A 21046-nucleotide genomic window follows, 5' to 3' on the forward strand; every position below is an offset into this window, starting at 1 on the left:
TATCCTCTCCTAATTTCTAGTTTAGTTTCCTTAGTACTTGAATTTGAATGATTTTCATGTTATTGAATTGATGGATACAATAAAATAAATAGGCATAAAACATAATCAATCCCTAAAGTTTAGGAATTTAGATAAAACTGACTACGGAAACTAAACAATAAATTAAGAGATTATAAACTAGTATATCTAAACTATATCTTATAGAATTATCTTAACAATTTATATTGTTTATAATATAAATATATTTAAACAAAGAATTTAATTGTTTCGGTAATAAAAAATTCATACGTAAAAATTAAATTCAATATATAATTTAAATAAAATTAGGTATATACATACTAAATCAATTATTCATCTTTCGATATAATACTTGATTTCTTTTGGTTATAATATTTTAATATATTTTATTTAAAATATCAATTAATATATTTTATTATTATTTTTATTTAATTTATTGTAAAATAATTAAAATATTTAATTTAACATCATTAAAAAAATAACCATTATAAAATTTATTTTTTTAGTTTAATTATTTATTATAATACTTTTTAGTTACCGTATTAACCAAAAAATTATTTTTAATTAAAATATATTTTTGAATTTTAGTTAATTCATTATCATTCACTCACTTTATTAAAAAGTGATAAAATTTAATTAATTTTTAATTAATTTAATAAAATAAAGACTTTAAAATAAATATCTAAAATCTTTAACAATTTCTTAAATACAAATATTTAATTAATTAATTTTAATATATACTAAATTTAATATTAGAAAATTTATAAATATTTTAGTTATAATTTTTATTATCTTTTGAATTAATATTGGATTTCTTTTGATTATAAAAGATAGTAAATAAAATTTAAAATCTGAATGAGTTTGTTTGATAAAAATATTTAATTAATTTTAATATAATAAATTTAATATCAAAATATTTACCTAGATTTGAGTTATGATTTTTATAATCTTTTGATTTAATATTGGATTTTATTTATTATAAAACATAATAAATAAAATCTAAAATTTGTTAAACGAATCCACACTCCCTCTTGCCCTAGCAGACCTCTTTCTCTTCTCTGTTAAACGAATCCACACTCCCTCGCCGGCCACCACAGCTCCTTCTCCGTTTAACCATTCTAACAGTCCCTCACCCGGCCACCACACCTCTTTTTGTGTTAAACCGTTCCAACAGTCTCTCGCCGGCCACCACACCTCCAGCTGTGTTAAATCATTTAGAGAGAATATTAATATGACAGGTATTACTCGATCTTGTGTTTTTGTTAGAAGATTTTATGTAATTATTTAGAGAGAATATAATTTTTTTATATCCAAAGAAAAAGTGTTGTACATAAAACTTTAAAATTTTGTTAAAATTTCAAAATTGAACTATTATTATTGTTATTATAAATATATTATTATTTTAAATTTGAAATACTACTATTTTGCATTTAAATTAAATTATATTAATCATTATTTTCAAGTTTAAATTCAAAATATTATTTATATATTAATTTAATTAATAAAAATATAAGGTATTAATTTTAAAAATAATTGTATTTTAAAGATATTTATTTCATATTATTTATAGAAGTTAAAATGGTAGTTTTTTTTTCAAAATAAAAAATATATTTTTAAAAAGCACATGAGGAGAGGAATGAGTTTAAACCCTAAAGAGAGGCACCCTCTTTCCTGAAATTTTTTTACTCATTTTCCCTCTTTTACTTTTCCCGCTCAGTTTTTTTTTTTCACCCTATCCCTCCAATTTTTCACCCAATCCCTGAAAATTCTCACTTCGCTCCTCTCATCCACACGCACAACTCTACTTAGCCGCATGCACTACTCCGATCAGTCGCGGATCTTCGTCCAAGCTCGCGGATCTTCAACGAACGACTTTCGAAGGAAGCATTGTAATAAATCTGTATACTTTGCACACTGCACATCCAAGATGATATTTATCTCCCCTCTCCCAAGACGACATCGTGGAGCGCGACTCCCTGGTCCACCACTGCTACATTGCCCTCGGCCAGTTGCAGTTCGTCATCTCCGAAATCAACGACTCTGCCCCCACTCCTCTCCAAGCCGTCAAACTCCTCGCCTTCTATTTCTCCTCTCCCGACAACAAGGTCAGCATCTCCAATTTCTCCCCAATTTCTCCTCTCACACTCCCCTCCCCTCTCCTCTAAATCTCGCATCTCGCAGGAATCCACCATCTCCAGCCTCAAGGACTGGCTCGCCGATCCTGCCATCGGGAACAACGCCACGCTCAGGCTCGTCGCCGGCCTCGTCTTCCTCCACGAGAGTGATTTCAACGAAGCACTCAAATACACCAATCCTGGTGGAACCATGGAACTGTAAAAACTATAACTTTAATTTTAATTACTATTATTTCGTTTCCTTATTATAATTTTTTTTTTGTATTTTTCAAGCATGCGTTGAATGTTCAGATCTTCATTAAGATGCATAGGTCGGATTACGCGGAGAGGCAGCTGCGGATCATGCAGCAGATGGACGAGGGTCACACTCTCACACAGCTCGCCAATTCGCGGCTTGATTTGGTTGTGGTATTGTATTCTATTTGTATTTATATTAATTGAGATTTGGAATAGAAATAATGGTGAAAAAAGTGGTGATTTTTGGTGGATTAGGGTGGGTCGAAGATCCAGGAGGCGTATCTGATTTTCCAGGATTTGTCGGAGAGGTATCAGTCCACTAGCTTGCTCTTGAATGGGAAGGCTGTTTGCTGCATGCACATGGGCAATTTTGATGAGGCTGAGACCCTTTTGGTTGAAGCACTAAACAAGGCACGTTTTTTTTTAACCTATTGTGTTGTATATTATCCTCCTCTCTTGTGTGGATCGTGGTTGCAAATTACAATTGACTTCGGAATGGTCTCTATTGTCTTCCCATTTGGAAGTATTCATTGGTTCACTTTGTTTGAAAGAAATATGATAAACATACACTCCATTTTGGGTCGAAGGAAGAGAGGAAAAGCGATTGATGTGACAAGTTATAGGAGTGCTAGTAATTGTAAGATGTATTGAAAATTACAAAATCATGAGGAGGTTCCATTAATAAGGAGTGAGACTCGCAATTCGGTGATTTTCAATAAATTTTAGCCTGTGTGTTGTTGCTAACATCTTTCTAAGGGATATTGTAGAAAAGAAAGAGACTTATAGGAATAAAATAGGGTGGAAAGGAGATGGAAGAAAAAGGAAGTGAATGTTTATAATTTTTCTTTTTTTTTAAATTCATCTGGTATTGAGATGGTTTCTTCCTCGTTCACTTTGTTTTTGTGTGCTAGCTCTTGGTTTTTCTTACCTTAAGCTATTGTACTGAAGTGACATTTGATCGGGTGATTTGTTCTTTTATAAAATTCACCCGATCAAATGTATATCAATTTTTAATCAATCTCTTAATATAATCATATATTTATCATAATAAATATATTTCATCATAAAAATATAAAATATTTTTCCAAAGAGTCCAGGGAGAGGGGAGTGTCCTCTGCATTACAACTTTTTTGTTTTTCTCTAAATTCAAACTTCAACACATCCCAAAAGAAACATATTAAGTGTGAATATGCATGTGGTTCTATTTTGTATGCATTGTTCAATTGCTGGATGAAAGAGACTTAAGGGATTTAATGTAGTTTCCATTTGATTCAAATCTGTATTATTACGAGAGGTTGTCACAAGTCACATAATTTTTATTTCATTATTTTATATGCGTAAAAATGGTTTTGTATCTATTAATTTCAGTTGTGGTCGAGAATAACCACATGTACCTTTATATGTTTAGGTAACTCTGTTTCCTGACATATTTTTTTTCTACCTTCTAGGATGTTGTTACCAAAGCTGTTCAAGATAAAGACATTGATGGATCCAGTCATGATCAAACATTTGGGGTACTAAATTCCTTGAAGGAAATATTTCTGAAAACTTAATATATATATATATATATAATATAATTATGTATGTATATATGGTTTGTAATTGAAAACGTTTTCTTTCCTTCTAATGGCAATCTGCCAGTTCCGTTTATTTAGATAGGATGCTATTCTTAGCTTCCTTATGGTGTTTTGGCATTGGTTTTTTTCAAAGAGGGAGTGGACTTTGATAGATATATGTGTTTGTCTATTACTTGTAACACGTGAATTTTAATAGTTTCCAAAATGTCTAGAAGGCATTGTACCATGCTCTACATGTACTAACAAGTTCCCAACTATCTTGAAAAGGTGTGTTGAAGTGGTTCTGGATACTCAACTGTTAATAACAATTCACTAAGTGAATCAACCTCCCAAGTGATGAATGCAATTACCGTGTCTTGAAAAGGTATGTTGAAGTGGTTCTGGATACTCAACTGTTAATAACAATTCACTAAGTCAATCAACCTCCCAAGTGCTGAATGTAATTACCGTGTGTTAATTATGACTGTACTGGATTGCTTGAAATAGATGTATGTTGACCTTTCTTTCTAGATGCCTCTTAATGAAGTAGTGCTTCTGATTGGCAGGTTGAGTGTATACCTTGTCTTTGACCTAGAGAGCCTTAAAATTAGATGGAACTTGCATTGTCCTTATGGACTTGTTGTTCAAAAATTAGGCTGTGATGACTCTAAAATCTCTTCTGACATTCAAAATCATCACCTGAGCCACTCAAACTGTTCTTGGTGCATGGTTGCATCTTATTTGGAGTTTTGAATTTTTCATTGGAATCTAATGCCTCTCATATTTAATGATTTGTTTTTTGTTGCTTGTATTCTTGGTTTGTTTGTTATTTTGGCTCAGTCAACTGGGTTTCTTATATACTATTCTTTAATTCATTTGTCTTGGCTTATTTTTCACGTTCTTGGTTCTGGAATCTAAAGGGAAGTCCTTGGAGGAGTTGAGTGGGGAGAACGAAGATGAAGAAGGTGATAATGATCATGAGCAGCAACAGCAAGGTGCATCCTCTTCTGGTAGGACAATTCCAGTTTAAGTTGATGCTATATATATATATATATAATAGTACAATGTCATTAGTGATGTTCAAGGAGATGTAGATGAAATTATAGTATGTTTGGATCCAATAATAGAAATGTTTTTAAAAATATTTTTGATTCGTATCCAAACATTTTCTAAATCTTAAATTGTTATATATCAAAATTGCACACCCATAGTGTGCAGATATATATAAATACATGGTTACACGTGCATGCAGCAGAAGATATAGTTTAGTTTGGGATGGTTTATCATAATAGATTGCCAGATTTCGTGCTTTCATTTATCCAGATCAATTGAGCTTGTCAATTCAACTTGCCTTCTGCAGCTCACAAAAGTTCTCTCACATGCATGTTATGTTCTTTTTCTGTTTGTAGAAAAATCTTTACTTGTGTAAATAAAGTTAAGTAATTAAACAACACTGGTGGTTGTTTAGATGAGATTCTGTGCGATTTTATTCAACTCTGATTTTGCCTGAATTAACATTTGAGTTAAAATCCTGGAACTATTTGAATTCCTGAGAATAATTGCAAGTTGTAATGACAGACCAAGGGAGAGTGGTTAACACAAAGTTGTGGTCATGCGCACATACTTTGGACAATGGCTGGGCTTGTCTCAGACTAGTTAATTCCTTGATTTGCACAGGAACAAGGTGGGTAGTTAGAATTCAAAGAAAGGAAAGACAGAAAAAGTGGCCAAAAGTTAACAAGTTAAAAATACTTTTAGAAAATTACATTCTTAATCTGTTGACTATTTTCTCAAACGGATAGATAAAGCGAAATGGAAGGAGTATGATAGCTTGTATGAACTACTAATATATTTTAGTGGTTATACGTGCATGTGGTTATATTTTAGTGGCATAGGATTCTAGAAACATGGTCAATGGGGAAACTGATGGTAACCCCTGATTGCAATCTCAAGTGCAATTGTTCAATAAAGATTAGGAGATGGACTTGTGTTTATTATAAATTTGCTATTGCATTTCAACTATTGACTCTATTGTTCTGACTAAGTCGATTGATTGAAGTTTAATAAACGAGGAAAATTTATCATTAACAACTAGCATTGGCATCCTTATAATGAAGCCTAATAACCTATGAAATCCCAACCGCAGTTCATAATAAGCATGATGTGTTGCTGCCTATAGATGTGTTATTCATTATTTGATAGGTTGTAATGATTTTCCTGTTGTAATTAAAAGCATTGTTGTAAAGTTTAAATTCAAATTTTGAAGTTTTTATCTTCTGGTAATCGATTACAATAAATGGGTAATCGATTACCAGAGAACCTTTTAATAAGTAAATTTCGAACATATGATTTTCATTGTCTGGTAATCGATTACATGTATAGGTAATCGATTACCAGACTCTTAAAACAATAGTTTAGTCATCAAAGATGCCAAGTTTGTGAGGGATTCAGCCCAGTTAGTGACGGATTTTATCCGTCGCAAATTGTGACGGAATTCTGGCGTCGCAAATTGTGACGGATTCTAGTCAATACTAGGCATCACAGTTTGTGACGTATAGGCATCACAGTTTGTGACGGATTCGTTCATCACAATTTGTGAGGGATTTTGTGTCATCACAATTTGTGACGGACTCACATACCTCTCAATCCCTCTCAAATTGCGAGGGATTTAATCCCTCACAAATTGCGAGGGATTTAATCCCTCACAAATTGCGACGGATTTAATCCCTCACAAATTGCGACGGATTTTTATTAATTTCTAAACCTTTATTGTTAGAAATTAGTGACGGAAATTATATTGTTTGTGATGCCTTAATTCCGTCACTAATTGTGACGGAGAAAATAATCCGTCACTAAATATTTTGTGACGCCAAATTCTGTGACGGAATCATTTCCGTCACAAATTCCGTCACTAATTTATTTGTGACGGATTTTATGAAGATTAGTGACGGATTTCTTCCCTCTCTAATTTTAATTTTTCTAGTAGTGTCTTATAATTCTTTTAGCTGCTCCAAAGTGAATTTGGCTTGGTTTTTGCATAAACCTTGATAAAAGGCTTACAGCATACATTATGTATGGTCGTGTGGCTGTTAAATATAGTGAGCTTCCAATCAAACTTTTATAGCGAGATGCATCAGCATCTGGTGCTCCATCATCTTTCTGTAGCTTCTCCTTTGTCACAAGCGGAGTAGTGACAGTCTTGCAACCACTCATCTTAAACTTCTTTAAGAGAGCTTCAGTGTATTTCTTTTGACAAATGAATATCCCTTTCTTCTTTTGACTTACCTCAATACCAAGGAAGTAGTTCATCAAGCCAAGGTCTGTCATTTCAAATGTCTTCATCATGTCTTCTTTGAATTTTGTCATCATCTTCATATTGTTCCCTGTGTAGATAAGATCATCCACATATAAGGAGACAATGAGAGTGTCATACTGACCTTGGGTCTTGATGTATAGTGTTGGCTCACTCTTACTCCTCCTGAATCCATGATCAGTGAAGTATTGATCTATTCTGCTGTACCATGCTCGAGGAGCTTGCTTCAAACCATATAAAGCTTTTCTAAGCCTTAGTACTTTGTCTTCATTGCCCTTGCTTATGAAACCTTGTGGTTGCTCTACATAGATCTTTTCTTGTAGTACTCCATTGAGAAAAGCGGACTTGACATCTAACTGGTAGATATTCCAGCCTTTTTCTGCCGCAAGAGCTATTAGAGCTCTAATTGTATCTAGGCGTGCTACTGGGGCAAATGTCTCGTTGTAGTCGACTCCAAGTTGTTGTGAATAGCCCTTAGCTACCAACCTTGCCTTGTGCTTTTGTATGGTACCGTCCGAATTGAGCTTTGTCTTGTAAACCCATTTTACCCCGATGATATCTTTGTCTTTTGGATAGTCTACTAGATCCCATGTGTTATTTTTCTCAATCATTTTTATCTCTTCTTTCATAGCCTTGACCCATACTTGTTGCTTTGATGTTGCTTCAAAGCTTTCAGGTTCAAGTATGGCCAAGTTGCAGGTTTCATATATATCCTCCAAGGATCTAACTCCTCTTGGAGTAGACTCTGGTGATGGAGTCTGATGTTGTGGAGGAGAATGAGGCTCACCTGGGACTTCTGTAGTTACTTCTTCTGGTTGCTGAATTGAGATAGGAATGTTTTTCTCTACTTTCTCATCATTCCAATTCCAAGTCGCATTTTCATCAACTTGAACATCTTGACTAATAATCAACTTCTTGGTTTGCAAGTTGTAGACGCGGTAGCCTTTTGACTATGTGCTATATCCAAGGAAGATGCCTCGTATTGTCTTGTCTTCTAGCTTGTGTCTTTTCTCTTCTGGAATGTGTATGTAGCAAATAGATCCAAATACCCTTAGGTGCTTTGCTGATGGTTTTTTCTCGCTCCAAGCTTCAATTGGAGTCTTATCTTAGACTACCTTAGTTGGGCATCTATTAAGTATGTAGACAGCAGTATAAACTGTTTCAGCCCAAAAAGTGTTTGGTAATCTTTTCTCCTTGAGCATTGATCTGGCCATCTCCATTACTGTGCGGTTTTTCCGTTTAGATACTCCATTTTGTTGTGGAGAATATGCAACTGTAAGTTGTCGTTTAATGCCTTCATCTTCGCAAAATTTATCAAACTCATGGGAAGTGTATTCTTTGCCACGATCACTTCTAAGTACTTTTATTTGTTTACCACTTTACTTTTCGACAAGGGTCTTAAACTTCTTGAAAACACCAAAGACTTCTGATTTTGCTTTTATGAAGTAGACCCAAGTCATTTTAGAAAAATCATCTATGAAGAGAATGAAATACCTGTTATTATGGAGTGACGACGTCCGCATTGGTCCACATATATTTGTATGGATCAGCTCCAATAAGTCCTTTGCTCTCCATGCTTTGCCTGTTGAAAATGACAGTCGATGTTGTTTGCCAAGAAGACATCCTTCACAAGCTTCAGTATTCTCTTTTAGGCATGGGAGATCTCTCATCATATTTTTTTGATATAATAACTTTAAGGCATGTGTATTAAAGTGGCCAAATCTTTGATGCCAAAGCCATGAGTCGTCTACTTCTGCTTTCATGGCAATGTTAGGGCCTTGTCTCAGGCTTATAGGGAAACTTCTATTCCTCTTCTCCATTTTTACTCGGCCAATTTCTAGTTTTTTATTGTCATATATTTTACATGTGTCTCCTTCGAAATGGAGAGTATAACCTTTCTCCATCATTTGGCCAATAATCAAGAGATTTTCTTTAAGATTGGGAACTAGTAGAACATCAGTAATAAGTCTCGTACCTTTCTTCGTCTCCACCATAACTGTGCCTTTGCCTTTTGATTCAACGACAGTGTCATTCCCCATTCGGACTTTCACTTTGACGGATTTGTCAATATCCTTGAAGATGCTTGCATCTTTGGCCATATGATTGCTAAAGCCGCTATCCAAGTACCAACTTCCACTTGTTTCACTATTGGAATCTTGGCTAGCATAGAAAAGATGTTGTTCACCATCTTTCTCTTCAGCAAAGTTTGCTTGATGCTTATTTTTGTTGCAGCAATACTTCTCCACATGTCCAAATTTTTTGCAGTGGCGGCATTGTGGCTTTCCACGATATCGACAGTCTTTCTCGACATGATTTGTCCTCTTACAAATGCCGCATGGAGGATATTCATTTTGATAATTTCTAGAGAAATTTCTAGAATTCTCTTTATTTCTATAAGTTTCTCCATTATTCCTTTTATCTTTATTTTGTGACCGTAATTTGAGCTTTGATTGAAAGGCATTTTCAGTTGAGTCTTCATCATGCCTATTCAACCTTTGCTCGTAAGCTTCAAGTGACCCAATCAACTCTGTTACTGATAAGGTAGATAGATCTTTTGTTTGCTCAATTGTTGTCATGATTGGATCATATTTAGGGGGAACACTAATTAGAATTTTCTCCACAATTTTCTTGTCAAGAATATTTTCCCCGTACGCTTTCATTTGGTTAACTATTTCTTTTATCTTAGAATAGTAGTCCTTTACGGTCTCAGATTCCTTCATATTTAACAATTCAAAGTTATGCCGTAGAGTTTGTAATTTTACGGCACGTACCTTTTCATTTCCTTCGAACTCCTCTTGTAGTGTAGTCCATGCTTCTTTGGCGGTTGTTGCACCCATTATTCTCGAAAAAATTGTGTCGGTCACAGCTTGTTGCAAAATGAATAACGCCTTTGAATTCTTTTGTTTGTTCTCTTTTAACTCCTTTTTTTGAGCTGCAGTAAGGGCTGAGGTGTCTTCTGGAGTAGAAAATCTTTCTTCTATCATGTCCCATAAATCTTGGAAGGTGAAATATGTCTTCATTTTTGTACTCCAAAAATCATAATTTTCACCATTAAAAATGGGAATAGGGATAGATGATGGTTGAATGGTGTTAGCCATGGATTAGAATTTGTTTTTTGAAAGTGAGTAGAATATTAGGAAAATTTTTTTTGGAAGTAGTGGAGTAATATTTCTACGCCCAGTAGATGACCAAATGTAGCTCTAGTACCACTGTTAGTTTATGAATTATCAAATAGTAAAAGCTTATTTGATTGGTAGAAAGAATGGAGAAACAAATTTATAATGATAAGCTTAGTTGAGAGGAAAACTAGTTTAAAGAAATAGTTAGAATAGATTTGAGTAGTGAAAATGGCTTACTAGTCGCTTGGTACAAATGTTGAGCACATGGCCTATTTATAGGCCTCAAGACATCATTCATGTTTTATGTAGAAAACTCTAGAGATATCTATTTCTAGAGTTTTCTATCTATATATATAATTATCTACATGATTTTAGAATTTGTATCTAGTAATTACTAGCATACCTATTTTTTTTTCTATAAGAGTCTAGATTATTCTAGAAGTTTGTATCATATTTTAACAACTTCATCCACTGCCATGAAGTGCACATAATCTCTCTGACCGTGTTTTCTCGGCTAAAAATTACACCTTCAAACCTACACTTATTCCTATGCATCCACACTATTCGAATCATTGCCAACCATAAAGTTCTCCATAATTCTATTTGGTAATTAGATGATAAAGATGTCAGTATAAAGTTGAAGTAAAGTTCTCCATAATTCTATTTGGTAATTAGATGATAAAGGTGTCGGTATAAAGTTGAAGTGATTGTATCACGTCTTGTGGGAAGGGAGATGGACATTTTATCCATTTCAACCATCCTTTCCAAATATTATCTACCTCTTGGCAGGTGCAGAATAAATGTGAAACTATTTCCTCCACCTTATTACATAACACGCAAAGCGATTGTTGTTCATCAAAGTTTAAATTCCTTATTTTTAGGATGTTAGCCGTAAGAATATTGCCTCTATTAGCTACCCTCCAAAGGAAGATAAGTGCCTTCGGTGGAGCTTTTATCGACCATAATTGTTTAAATAACACAACTTCCTCCCCAAGTAAGACACCAAATATTGTGTGTACCAATAACTTCTTCCTCAGTACTCAGTCTTTTTAAGGCCAAATTGACGTCTCATAGTGCTCCAAAGCAAAGGCCAGAACCAGGTCCAAGGAAGTGGCTCTCCCTCATTACAATGATGGAGTCTAGGAGTAGCTTGAGTGGAGTTAGAATGAAGAGGTCTTGCTCACAGGTTCAAGATCATTAATTTCTATAATTTTGTGATGGGTAGAATCTACTTCCACCAGTCACCAGAGGAGGTGGTGACTAGTGAACTTGGGACATAATCATAAAGATATCTCTTTGCTTTTTAGTTCAAGTTCCTACTGATAATTTTAGATATAACTAGCACTATCTCAAATGATGAATATTCAACACCCAGTTACTGGTTCATTCTAGAGCAGAATTGCTCCGTAGTATCCATTGATTGTCGTGATTCTCTGATTTTGGTTCAAGTTCCTACTGATAATTTTGTAAGTCCTATATGTCTAAAATAAATTTCATTTGTAAGCTCTTGCACGAAAGATATGTTTATTCTGTTTTTCGATGATCATATACCTACTATAGCTAGCGAGACATGAAATTCAAATACATCATACAAGAAAACATTTGTTTATTTTATTCAATTACTTATTTATTTTCTTAACAAGGAAATCCATCATTAGGAAATCCTGATAATAAATATATCAACCCTTTGAATGAACACATCATTAGGAAATATACTAAAATATTCATAGTTGTCTGTGCACAACCAGAGGAGCATGCATTGGTTAGGCCTTAAGGAATTTAACTTGGAAGGGAGCATCACTTAGAGCCAAACGCTGGTTTCCCTTATGATCCACAAACATCCCAACATTCTTACACTGATCATTCTTGCAAGAAGGGCACATACTGGGACAATATACTAGTTTATAAGCACCATCATACTTCTCAATCTTGAACCAATTGCCAATGGTTTCCCTACCCGGTTTTCCCACAACACCACCAGTAGTCACAAACCACTGTCCCTTAGAAACATTAGAAATGTCAATCTTCCACACTGTGGAATGGTGAGGGCAACTCACATTAGGAGGGAACATGATGATGTTGAGGTTAGTAGAGACACGAATAACACCTTTTTTGGGGTTAATAGGTATAAACCTTAGTGGCAAGCCATGATATCTATCCACAACCACAACATCAAGAGGGCATGATGATTTACCAATCTTTGATGAGAGGCCAAGGCCTTGTGGACTTCTACAAGTAGTGTAGGGCATGGACAGAAGAATTTTGTAGTTGACACCAACCCGGAGCACCTTGCCTGATGTGTCTACCACTTGGTCAGGTGAAGCTTCAGCTGATCCAAGGAGTGGTCGTGAGCTCAAGGCAAAGAGAAGAACAAATGCTAAGAGTGTGGTCTTCATTGTTTTGTGTTGATTTGATTTGAGTAATTTGTGTTTTGGTTACTGATGGATGGAGTTTGTGGGAGGTTTGCATCAATTTATAGGTTGCTAGGAGGGATTTTATCTATGGGATTCAGGATAATCATAAACACGGAAAAGGTCATTGATTTGCACAATAGTAATACAGTTGGACCCATATTTTCATCGGTATATAAGAAACCTTCTTTTAAAATGGGCAAACTTAACCTTTTCTGCTATTATTTCAATAATTTCTGCCGTAAGTCTAATTCTGTTTAACGTACGATCACCTTTTGTAATCTTTCAACAATTTTTGATGTAGAAGGACACAGGTATACATCCGTTATACTTTAATTATTATATATTTTACCATTCCAGAAGAATAAAAAAAACATTGCTGGTATTCTTTATTAATTACGATAAACATGAAATTAACTATAAAAAAAACATTGCTCTATATGCATTAGCCCACAGGTTAGACTACCTAATCCCTTTGAATAACAATTAATCATGGCATTACATGAGCGAACAGACCATAGAATCAACAAGATATAACATATTGTTCTCCAAACACCTCCGGACCATAGAATCAACAAGATGTAACACATGGTTCTCCAAATACTTGCATACTTTTTATGGAAGGGAATTCTGAATTCATCGCCTAGAGAGACGCAAAAATGGTTTCAACCAGTTGTAAAATAAAAGGCCATGACCACAAAGAACATTGACGCCAACCATGTGTACACAGTAAGCGATACATAGTTACATGATTTCAGATAAATTTATCAACATAATATGGCCAATTGTATTCTTCAAATACTACAAGCATAAACATATTATATCTATTACACTAATAACAAAGGATCCAAAGGTAGAACTGGCATTAGTTGAAGATATCTATAAATTCAGTTATCTCTCTTATCCTCCATCCATCATCAACCAAAATACAAAGTACCTTGAATTGTATACAAATCAATAATGAAGAACATATATCTGGCATTTGTGCTTCTCATTGCCTTGAGCTCACAACCACTACTTGGTGCAGCTGATGCATCACCTGAGCAAGTAGTAGACACATCAGGCAAGAAACTCCGAGCTGGTGTGGGTTACTACATTGTTCCAGCTGTGCCCTTCACAAGATGTGGAAGGTACGGAAGATGCATTAGTGGTGGAGGCCTTTCACTTGCCAGCATTGGTGAATCATGCCCTCTTGATGTTGTTCTTGTGCCAGGATCTCATGGCTTGCCACTCACATTTTCACCCGTTGACCCTAAGAAAGGTGTTGTTCGTGTCTCCACTGATTTGAACATCATGTTCTCCACTGATCGTACCAGTTGTCCTGAGTATTCTACAGTGTGGAAATTGGATCACTTCGATGTCTCTAAAAGACAGTGGTTTGTGACCACTGGTGGCTCTTTGGGCAAGCCAGGTTGGCAAACCATACGCAACTGGTTCAAGATCGAGAAGTTTGATGGTGCTTATAAGATTGTTTACTGTCCCAGTGTGTTTCCATCTTCCAATCATATGTGCAAGGATGTTGGTGTCTTTGTGGATCAGAATGGGTATAGGCGTTTGGCTCTAAGTGATGTTCCATTCAAAGTCAAGTTTCAGCTGGCATAATCAAATTAACCTCAATCTCTTTCTAATAATAATGAATAAATCACATCTAGAAAGTGTGTTTTCTTTATAGCAATGATGTTTATTCAGTGTTTAATAAATTTAATTACATGCATGTTATGTTAAAATAAGAGAATAAAATGAAGAAATAATTTCTCGTTGTATTGTATAGTTGTTCCCCCCCCCCCCCCCCCCCCAATTATGTGATCTATAACTAGGCATGGCAACGGGGTAGGTTAGGGATGAGTTTAGGGATGAGTTTTACGTTCCCCCTCCAAATTTAAATTGCTCCTGTCCCACCGATACTCACTGAGGATAAAATCTGGATTTTCATCCCTGCTCCCGGTGGGATTCGGGTTTCCCTGTCCTACCCCTGCTCCTATTTTTTTTTCTTTTTTTTTTAATAAATATGAAAATTTTAAAAATAAAATAAAATAAAAAGTAAAATATTATAAATTTTTACATATAAATATTTATAATTTTGGTTTATATATATATATAAATAATTTTTAATTATATTATTAAGCAGGGGCGGGGGCGGGTATGGGGGCAGGGGCGGGTGGGTATTAACATCCCCGCCCTCGATTTTATCAATCGAGAAAAACCTAAACCCAAACCCGAACCTAATAAACACGAATTTTTCCTATCCAAATTAAGGCAGATTCGGGCGGGTACTCACGAAGACGAGTTAGATTGTCATGTCTATCTATAACTATATATTTTGTCTCAATGGTTTATGCTTGAATTTAGCTAGCCCCTCCTGCTTTTATTCTTTGTATAATATTAATTGATATATACCAAAATGTTCCAAATTTTTGAAAAATTTTCAAGATTAAAAAAAAAATTAATTCATCTTTGAAATTTTTAAAATATTGAGCAAACATCCGTCACAAACAGTTTTTAGTGACTGTAAATTTGACGGCCGATAATGAGATTTGTAGTGATTTTTATTCGCCAGAAATTAATAAATTACATTTTTTTTTTAGTGAGATACCTTCGTGCATGTTAAACAAAGACCATAAGCTTTAAAAGATTATGGTGTCTCAAAATATATAGATCTGTCATTTTAGAACCTAAAATATACTTGTGAATGCGTTCGACGCGAGTTGTTCCTTTTTGTATATGCGAGAAGACTCACAAGATAAGGGATAATGATGTCACGCATTTCTCTCTTAAATTTTGATGATATTTCCTCCCACTTTTACAAAGAAATTTAAAACACAAAAGGTCTACATTTACAAGTTTCAACTAAGATTTACCAAACTAATGAATATATTTCTCGCCTCTTATTTTCACTCCTGCTTTTCCCTTTTCACAGCATGTCGTATATACTACACAAATTGTAAGTTGACAAACACTTGTAGGAAAGCTTGATGCCACACCCAAGCAAGTGGTTGACACATATTATTTTCTAAACTTCGAGTTGGTACCAATCACATGTATTATTTTCTCTCTCCCAACATTAAAATTATATTTGATGTTTGAGATACTAAAAAATAATATATAATTAAAATAGAATATATATATATATATATATATATGTAAAGAATAATTTTATTTTATAAAGTTAAGTTAAATTTATGATTTATTTTTTTAAAGCGTGATGCTCTGATTTTTAATACTGATTTTATAAATAAATATCATGTACCCGAGGAAACAAACCAAAGTGATCGATGCTCTTCTGTCGGCCATTAAACGCGATATGAATTATGAAGGCCAACGAGTGCAACTCAACCAAATAAAACAGTATATCGGTGAAAGTATGCACAAAATTTAAAAGAAAATAATTTTGACAACCAGTACAGTTTGAAAGTTTGAAAATATAGATCTAATTATTAGAACATTATAAAGGTGGAAGTATACACATAATTTAAACGAAAAGAATTTTGAAAATAATTATTTCGTCTGTCATAATCTGAAAATGACTTTTGGACACTGATTATAGTTCCATCACGATGAACATGTGTAAAGAATTTGCAGATTACTAAGAGATAAGGTTGTGGGGAAAGACGTTCACTTACATCGATATACATCTTCGTGTTGAACCCGTGTCCTCACTATACAATCATAGAGGGAACTTTATTAATAAATATAAGATTTCAACTATATATGACCCACAACCCACTCCCCTAACTCATCATTCTCCCCCCAACAAATATTGTCTTTAAGCAAATTGAATTGATCCAACAAAACATTGTCACTCAGAGTCGCTCCAATACTCTCTAGTTAACAATGTCTTCCTATTAATTAAAAATCAAATATATTAAAAAAATGTCACTAATTAATATTATATATTTTAATTTTTTAATTTATGATATAATTCAAGCAATATTTTAAAATTAATAATTAAAAAATAATTTACGTTTAACAAATATAATTTTTATTTATCAAACATTATTTTGAAATTATAGAAAGCACTGGTCTATAAACAATTCCTCTCGATGAAAAACACACAAAACTCATGTCCCCTTTGAAGCCTATAAATAAAGGAGGCTATACTTTCCTCATCTGTGCACAGAAACAGCCCCATCTAATCTTATCTTACATCAAATAAACTGAGAAACATGAAGGTCTTAGCAATATTTTGCCTCATTTGTTTTGCCTTCACATTCTTCATTGTTACAACTGGTGCAGCACCTGAGCCAGTGCTTGACACCTCAGGCCAGAAACTGATCACAGGAGTCAAGTACTATATTTTGCCAGTCACAAGAGGCAAAGGTGGTGGCCTAACAGTTGCAAGCACCAGTGCTAACAATGACACGTGCCCCCTCTTTGTGGTTCAAGAGAAGCTTGAAGTGTTGAAGGGCACCCCAGTTACTTTCACACCCTACAATGCCAAAACTGGTCTCATACTAACATCAACTGATCTCAACATCAGGTCCTATGTCACAAGTAGTACTTGTGCCAAACCCCCAGTGTGGAAGCTCCTCAAAGTGCTAACTGGGGTGTGGTTTTTGAGCACTGGTGGTATTGAGGGCAATCCAGGAATTGACACCATTGTGAACTGGTTCAAGATTGAGAAGGCTGAGAAAGACTATGTGCTCTCTTTTTGTCCCTCAGTGTGCAAATGCCAGACTTTGTGCAGGGAACTTGGGATTTATGTTGATGATGATGGTTACAAGCATTTGTCTCTTAGTGATAAGGTTCCATCCTTCAGGATTATGTTCAAGAGGGCCTAAGTTTATTAAGTTCCAACCAAACCAACACTAAATGAATAAAAATATAAAACTAGCTAGTCAAATCAGACTAGTGGTTTTTGGAAATGACATGATTGTATGAATATAATAAATGTGCACTTCCTTAATTTGGTGCACATTTTGTGAAGGAAAAGAAGTCACTTAGATCACTAATGAATAACCGCTTTATCATCTTATTTCTATATATATCCCTTTCGTTCTCAACTTTCTTACTCCTGTGTTACTTGTGTGCTAAACCAAATAACTGCATAGCTCTTTTTTTCAAATTACACTAGTAGTGTTAAATATTCATTAAGTTTATTATAAATAATTCCGTTTAAGAATTTAGAATCGTTATTTTTTAAATTAAGTAAAATAAGAAAAATTAATTCTAATCACTATAAAATATTTTTTATTTTTATTTTTTATAATATAATATCATTATTGTTAGTCTTTAATATTCATTTAAAATAAATAAGTAATATTTATTTTAAAGATTAAAAAATTATTAATATCACATACTAATATGATATTAGATATTGATAATTGAAAGTGTCGGTTGAGAGGATTATTTAACATCATGTAGTGACATGATCACTTAAAATTATAAATATCATTGATTCTTGAGTTATAACCAAACAAATTAATTATAATTAGAGTTTTTGGAATAGTTATAATATATATATATATATATATATATATATATATATATTCAAAACTATTTATATTTAGGAGCAAATTTTAATTATTTTTAAGTTTTATAATGATATTTCTGGGGGGGTAAAATCCTTCTACTGATTCAAGTCTACTATTTTTTGTTTACATTTGGCTGCTATTTGACTCACGGTTCTAACTAAGCCATGTTTCATTCACCACCTCTCACGATGGACTACACTGATGCCTTTTTCTGAGGCATATATATACAAGTTAAGTCACCAGTGGCTCTTAATCCCCAATTGATAGGGACTGAAACTAATACAGGACAGGCAACATCCAGAAACTAAGAACATCTCATTCGTGTGAGAAAACCTCCCCTTTAATGATAATAAATACAAAATCTAAAAAAATCTAGAAAATTAATAACTTTCTCCTTTCATAATTGATTGGATATGGAAATGGCTTTATTGAGATTCTTGAGAGCTTTCTCATACCGCAAAAACCCCACAAACCAAAATTCAGAATCATCCTTAGTCAATATCTCTATGTACTTCTCTTCTACCTTCATCACATTCTGGCATTCATGTACCTCTTTAATACTCCCTATTGGTATCAAAACCTGCAAACATAACAAGAAGAACCTTCACACATCACAAGAGTGCAATAAATAAGAAACATGAAATAATTAATTTAAAACTTAAATATATTTTTAATATATCAAATATGAGATAAATTTATTTTTACTCTCTCAAATCTAAAATTTATTTTTTTTAATCTTTACAAGAAAATCTTGTTTTAATTTTCTTCAAATATGTTAATGAATTTGTTAAATGAAATTCATCTATTATTGAATTTGTAACACAAAATTTACCTATTATTATCATTGTTAATTAATATATCACATATTTATTCATTCAACATAATTATCTCAATTTGTCACTGTCAATTATATAATCGGTAGTTTTAATAGACTAAAACAAAAAAATTTGAACTTACAAATAATTTTAAATTTGAAAATTTAAAAATATATTTAAACACACTAAAGTTGAGTTATAAATGAAGACTACCTTGTAAGGTGCCCTGACTAATGCTCCATCCACCGAAGTAAAGTTTATGGGCCTTTCACTGAAGAATGCAACCTTTTCAGTTGAGACAAAAAGAATTCCAGCAACAGGACCAGCTGTGGTGTACAAATAACACTGAGAGGCCTTTAACAATTGCTCATTTTCTTGCATCCCGAAAACACTCTTGAAAATGTTCCCCCTTCCTCCTTCATGTATAATCCTTGCACCCAAACTCAACTTACCCTTCACCATCTCAGACAGTTTAGGACCCATTTTTACTGCAGTAGTACACATATAAGTTAATTAATCTAATGTTCAATAGAATTGATCAAATTTTCTCATAACTTTATATAAATTACATCGATATTATATTCCTAAGGTTTCGTGAGATTACATATAATCCTTATTGCTTTTTTAATGTTTATAAATAACATCTATTACAAGAGAACACGGTATAAAAAATTTTAATCAGTGAAAGAGATTTAGTGTAATATATAAAAGGTGTTGCTATAATGGTTTTCAAACAATTAAGAGAATTAGTGTGTAAGGATAAGAAAAACAGCAGAAGGTGTATGTGTAATTTTTAGAAATCTCAAAGTATTACTATAATGTTTTTCAAACAATTAAATGGATTAATGCAAGAGTTGATAATAAAAAATAAAAAAAAATAAAAAAGTTGGTGTAAGGACAGAAAAAATAGAAAAGTGTGTGCAATTTCTTGAAACCTCAGTACTAGAGAGGAAACCTTAGTGTAATTATATTTACTCTTGTAAAATGCTATGGTGTGATTTCTCGACTTTGAATTACCATGGTCATGAATCCTATGCGTAATACTGCTGCTTTTTCCTGTGTTCTTCATGGGACTTTCTTTACCTGCATAGGTACAAGAGAACGGTACATCCGTTAGAATGACCTTGGACGAAAGTTTTGCACTTAATTTCCAATGCATAAATGAAAATTTTATACGAGTGAAACAGTAATTCAAATACACACATAGTATTGTGAATTGGTGTGATGAGAAATACCATGCAAAGGAAGAAAAGTTGATTCTTACTTGTTTTCTTGTGATGAAAGCTGCCATGAGAAGTGGAATTTTGTAGTGGTTTGTTCTCAAGCCGTGGAAAAGGAAAGCATCTCGCCGTAGAGGAACCAAAAGACTTCATAATTGCGTGTAATAATTTCAAACTTGATGTGCTGAGTGGAATTCTTCAATATATTCTAACAAATATTGTATTAGCTATAATTCTTGTAAACAGCTAGGCAGGGAAAGCTTTGTATATATTATAGTTCTCATAACGATATTATTATAATCATAATACTATTTGGCATGTTTCTAGGAAGACAAAAATCTTGTCTTAGTTTTCTAGAATATGCATTGTTTATAGCTAATTAATCACTAGGTTGAAATATAAGCCAATGAGCAAAGTGGAATCGAAAAAGAATTCCAAGTCAGAAAAGGCTGGTAAACATTTGATTTTGAATTTGATTAAGCATTTAATGGTCAATTGACCAAAGCATGGCTAATTAACATATTCATGACTTTTCTAAAATGAACGATTTTTCCAAGCATGGAATATCTAGAAAAGAAAGGAAAGATGCCTAAATTATATCGTTCAAATTAATCGAGTAGAATGTTTTCATATTTAAATTATCAAAGTTTTACCGATTGATTTGAGTCAAATTGAATCCAGTTTTCTTAAATAAGATGTTGAATTCAAGTCTTGCAGAGAAAAATAATTTGATTGTAATTCGTTTATGAAA

The 21046-nt window shown here is 33.4% G+C and overlaps 5 protein-coding genes across 10 annotated transcripts; 3 read left to right on the top strand and 2 right to left on the bottom strand.

Annotated features, from left to right (window-relative positions):
* The first annotated feature begins 1732 nt into the window (after positions 1-1732).
* LOC109796463 (coatomer subunit epsilon-1) lies at positions 1733-5103 on the top strand. Of its 4 annotated transcripts, none has more exons than XM_083074310.1 (7): positions 1733-2123; positions 2200-2351; positions 2457-2561; positions 2646-2801; positions 3839-3904; positions 4235-4331; positions 4867-5103. In XM_083074310.1, exons 3-6 carry the CDS (start codon positions 2457-2459, stop codon positions 4241-4243), a joined length of 336 nt encoding a protein of 111 aa, XP_082930436.1. In that variant the 5' UTR covers positions 1733-2123; positions 2200-2351; the 3' UTR covers positions 4244-4331; positions 4867-5103. The 4 variants fall into 4 exon arrangements, with proteins under 4 accessions (XP_082930436.1, XP_082930434.1, XP_082930441.1 ...); XM_083074308.1 differs by having other exon boundaries at positions 1735-2123; positions 2427-2561; XM_083074315.1 differs by having other exon boundaries at positions 1735-2123; positions 2457-2555.
* Positions 5104-11967: 6864 nt separating this feature from the next.
* Positions 11968-12837, bottom strand: LOC109797949 (miraculin). Its single transcript, XM_020358125.3, has one exon. It carries the CDS (start codon positions 12772-12774, stop codon positions 12142-12144), a length of 633 nt encoding a protein of 210 aa, XP_020213714.1. The 5' UTR covers positions 12775-12837; the 3' UTR covers positions 11968-12141.
* Positions 12838-13647: 810 nt separating this feature from the next.
* LOC109798100 (miraculin) lies at positions 13648-14552 on the top strand. Its single transcript, XM_020358311.3, has one exon. The coding sequence runs from the start codon at positions 13750-13752 to the stop codon at positions 14389-14391; it is 642 nt and encodes a 213-aa protein (XP_020213900.1). The 5' UTR covers positions 13648-13749; the 3' UTR covers positions 14392-14552.
* Positions 14553-16882: 2330 nt separating this feature from the next.
* LOC109797511 (kunitz trypsin inhibitor 5) lies at positions 16883-17771 on the top strand. The gene has a single exon (XM_020357567.2). It carries the CDS (start codon positions 16953-16955, stop codon positions 17565-17567), a length of 615 nt encoding a protein of 204 aa, XP_020213156.1. The 5' UTR covers positions 16883-16952; the 3' UTR covers positions 17568-17771.
* A 532-nt stretch (positions 17772-18303) lies between these two features.
* Positions 18304-20530, bottom strand: LOC109795715 (putative GEM-like protein 8). 3 transcript variants are annotated; one of them, XM_083074290.1, is made up of 4 exons: positions 20340-20530; positions 20051-20158; positions 19289-19563; positions 18304-18840 (listed from the first exon to the last, which is right to left on the bottom strand). In XM_083074290.1, the coding sequence occupies exons 1-4, from the start codon at positions 20446-20448 to the stop codon at positions 18658-18660; spliced, it is 675 nt and encodes a 224-aa protein (XP_082930416.1). In that variant the 5' UTR covers positions 20449-20530; the 3' UTR covers positions 18304-18657. The 3 variants fall into 3 exon arrangements, with proteins under 3 accessions (XP_082930416.1, XP_020210819.1, XP_029126921.1); XM_020355230.3 differs by having other exon boundaries at positions 20093-20158; positions 20340-20524; XM_029271088.2 differs by having other exon boundaries at positions 20093-20158; positions 20311-20378.
* Between the last annotated feature and the right edge of the window lie 516 nt (positions 20531-21046).

The sequence above is a fragment of the Cajanus cajan genome, chromosome 1, assembly GCF_000230855.2.
Source record: "Cajanus cajan strain Asha chromosome 1, NIPB_CcT2T_4, whole genome shotgun sequence".
NCBI classification, from domain to species: domain Eukaryota; kingdom Viridiplantae; phylum Streptophyta; class Magnoliopsida; order Fabales; family Fabaceae; genus Cajanus; species Cajanus cajan.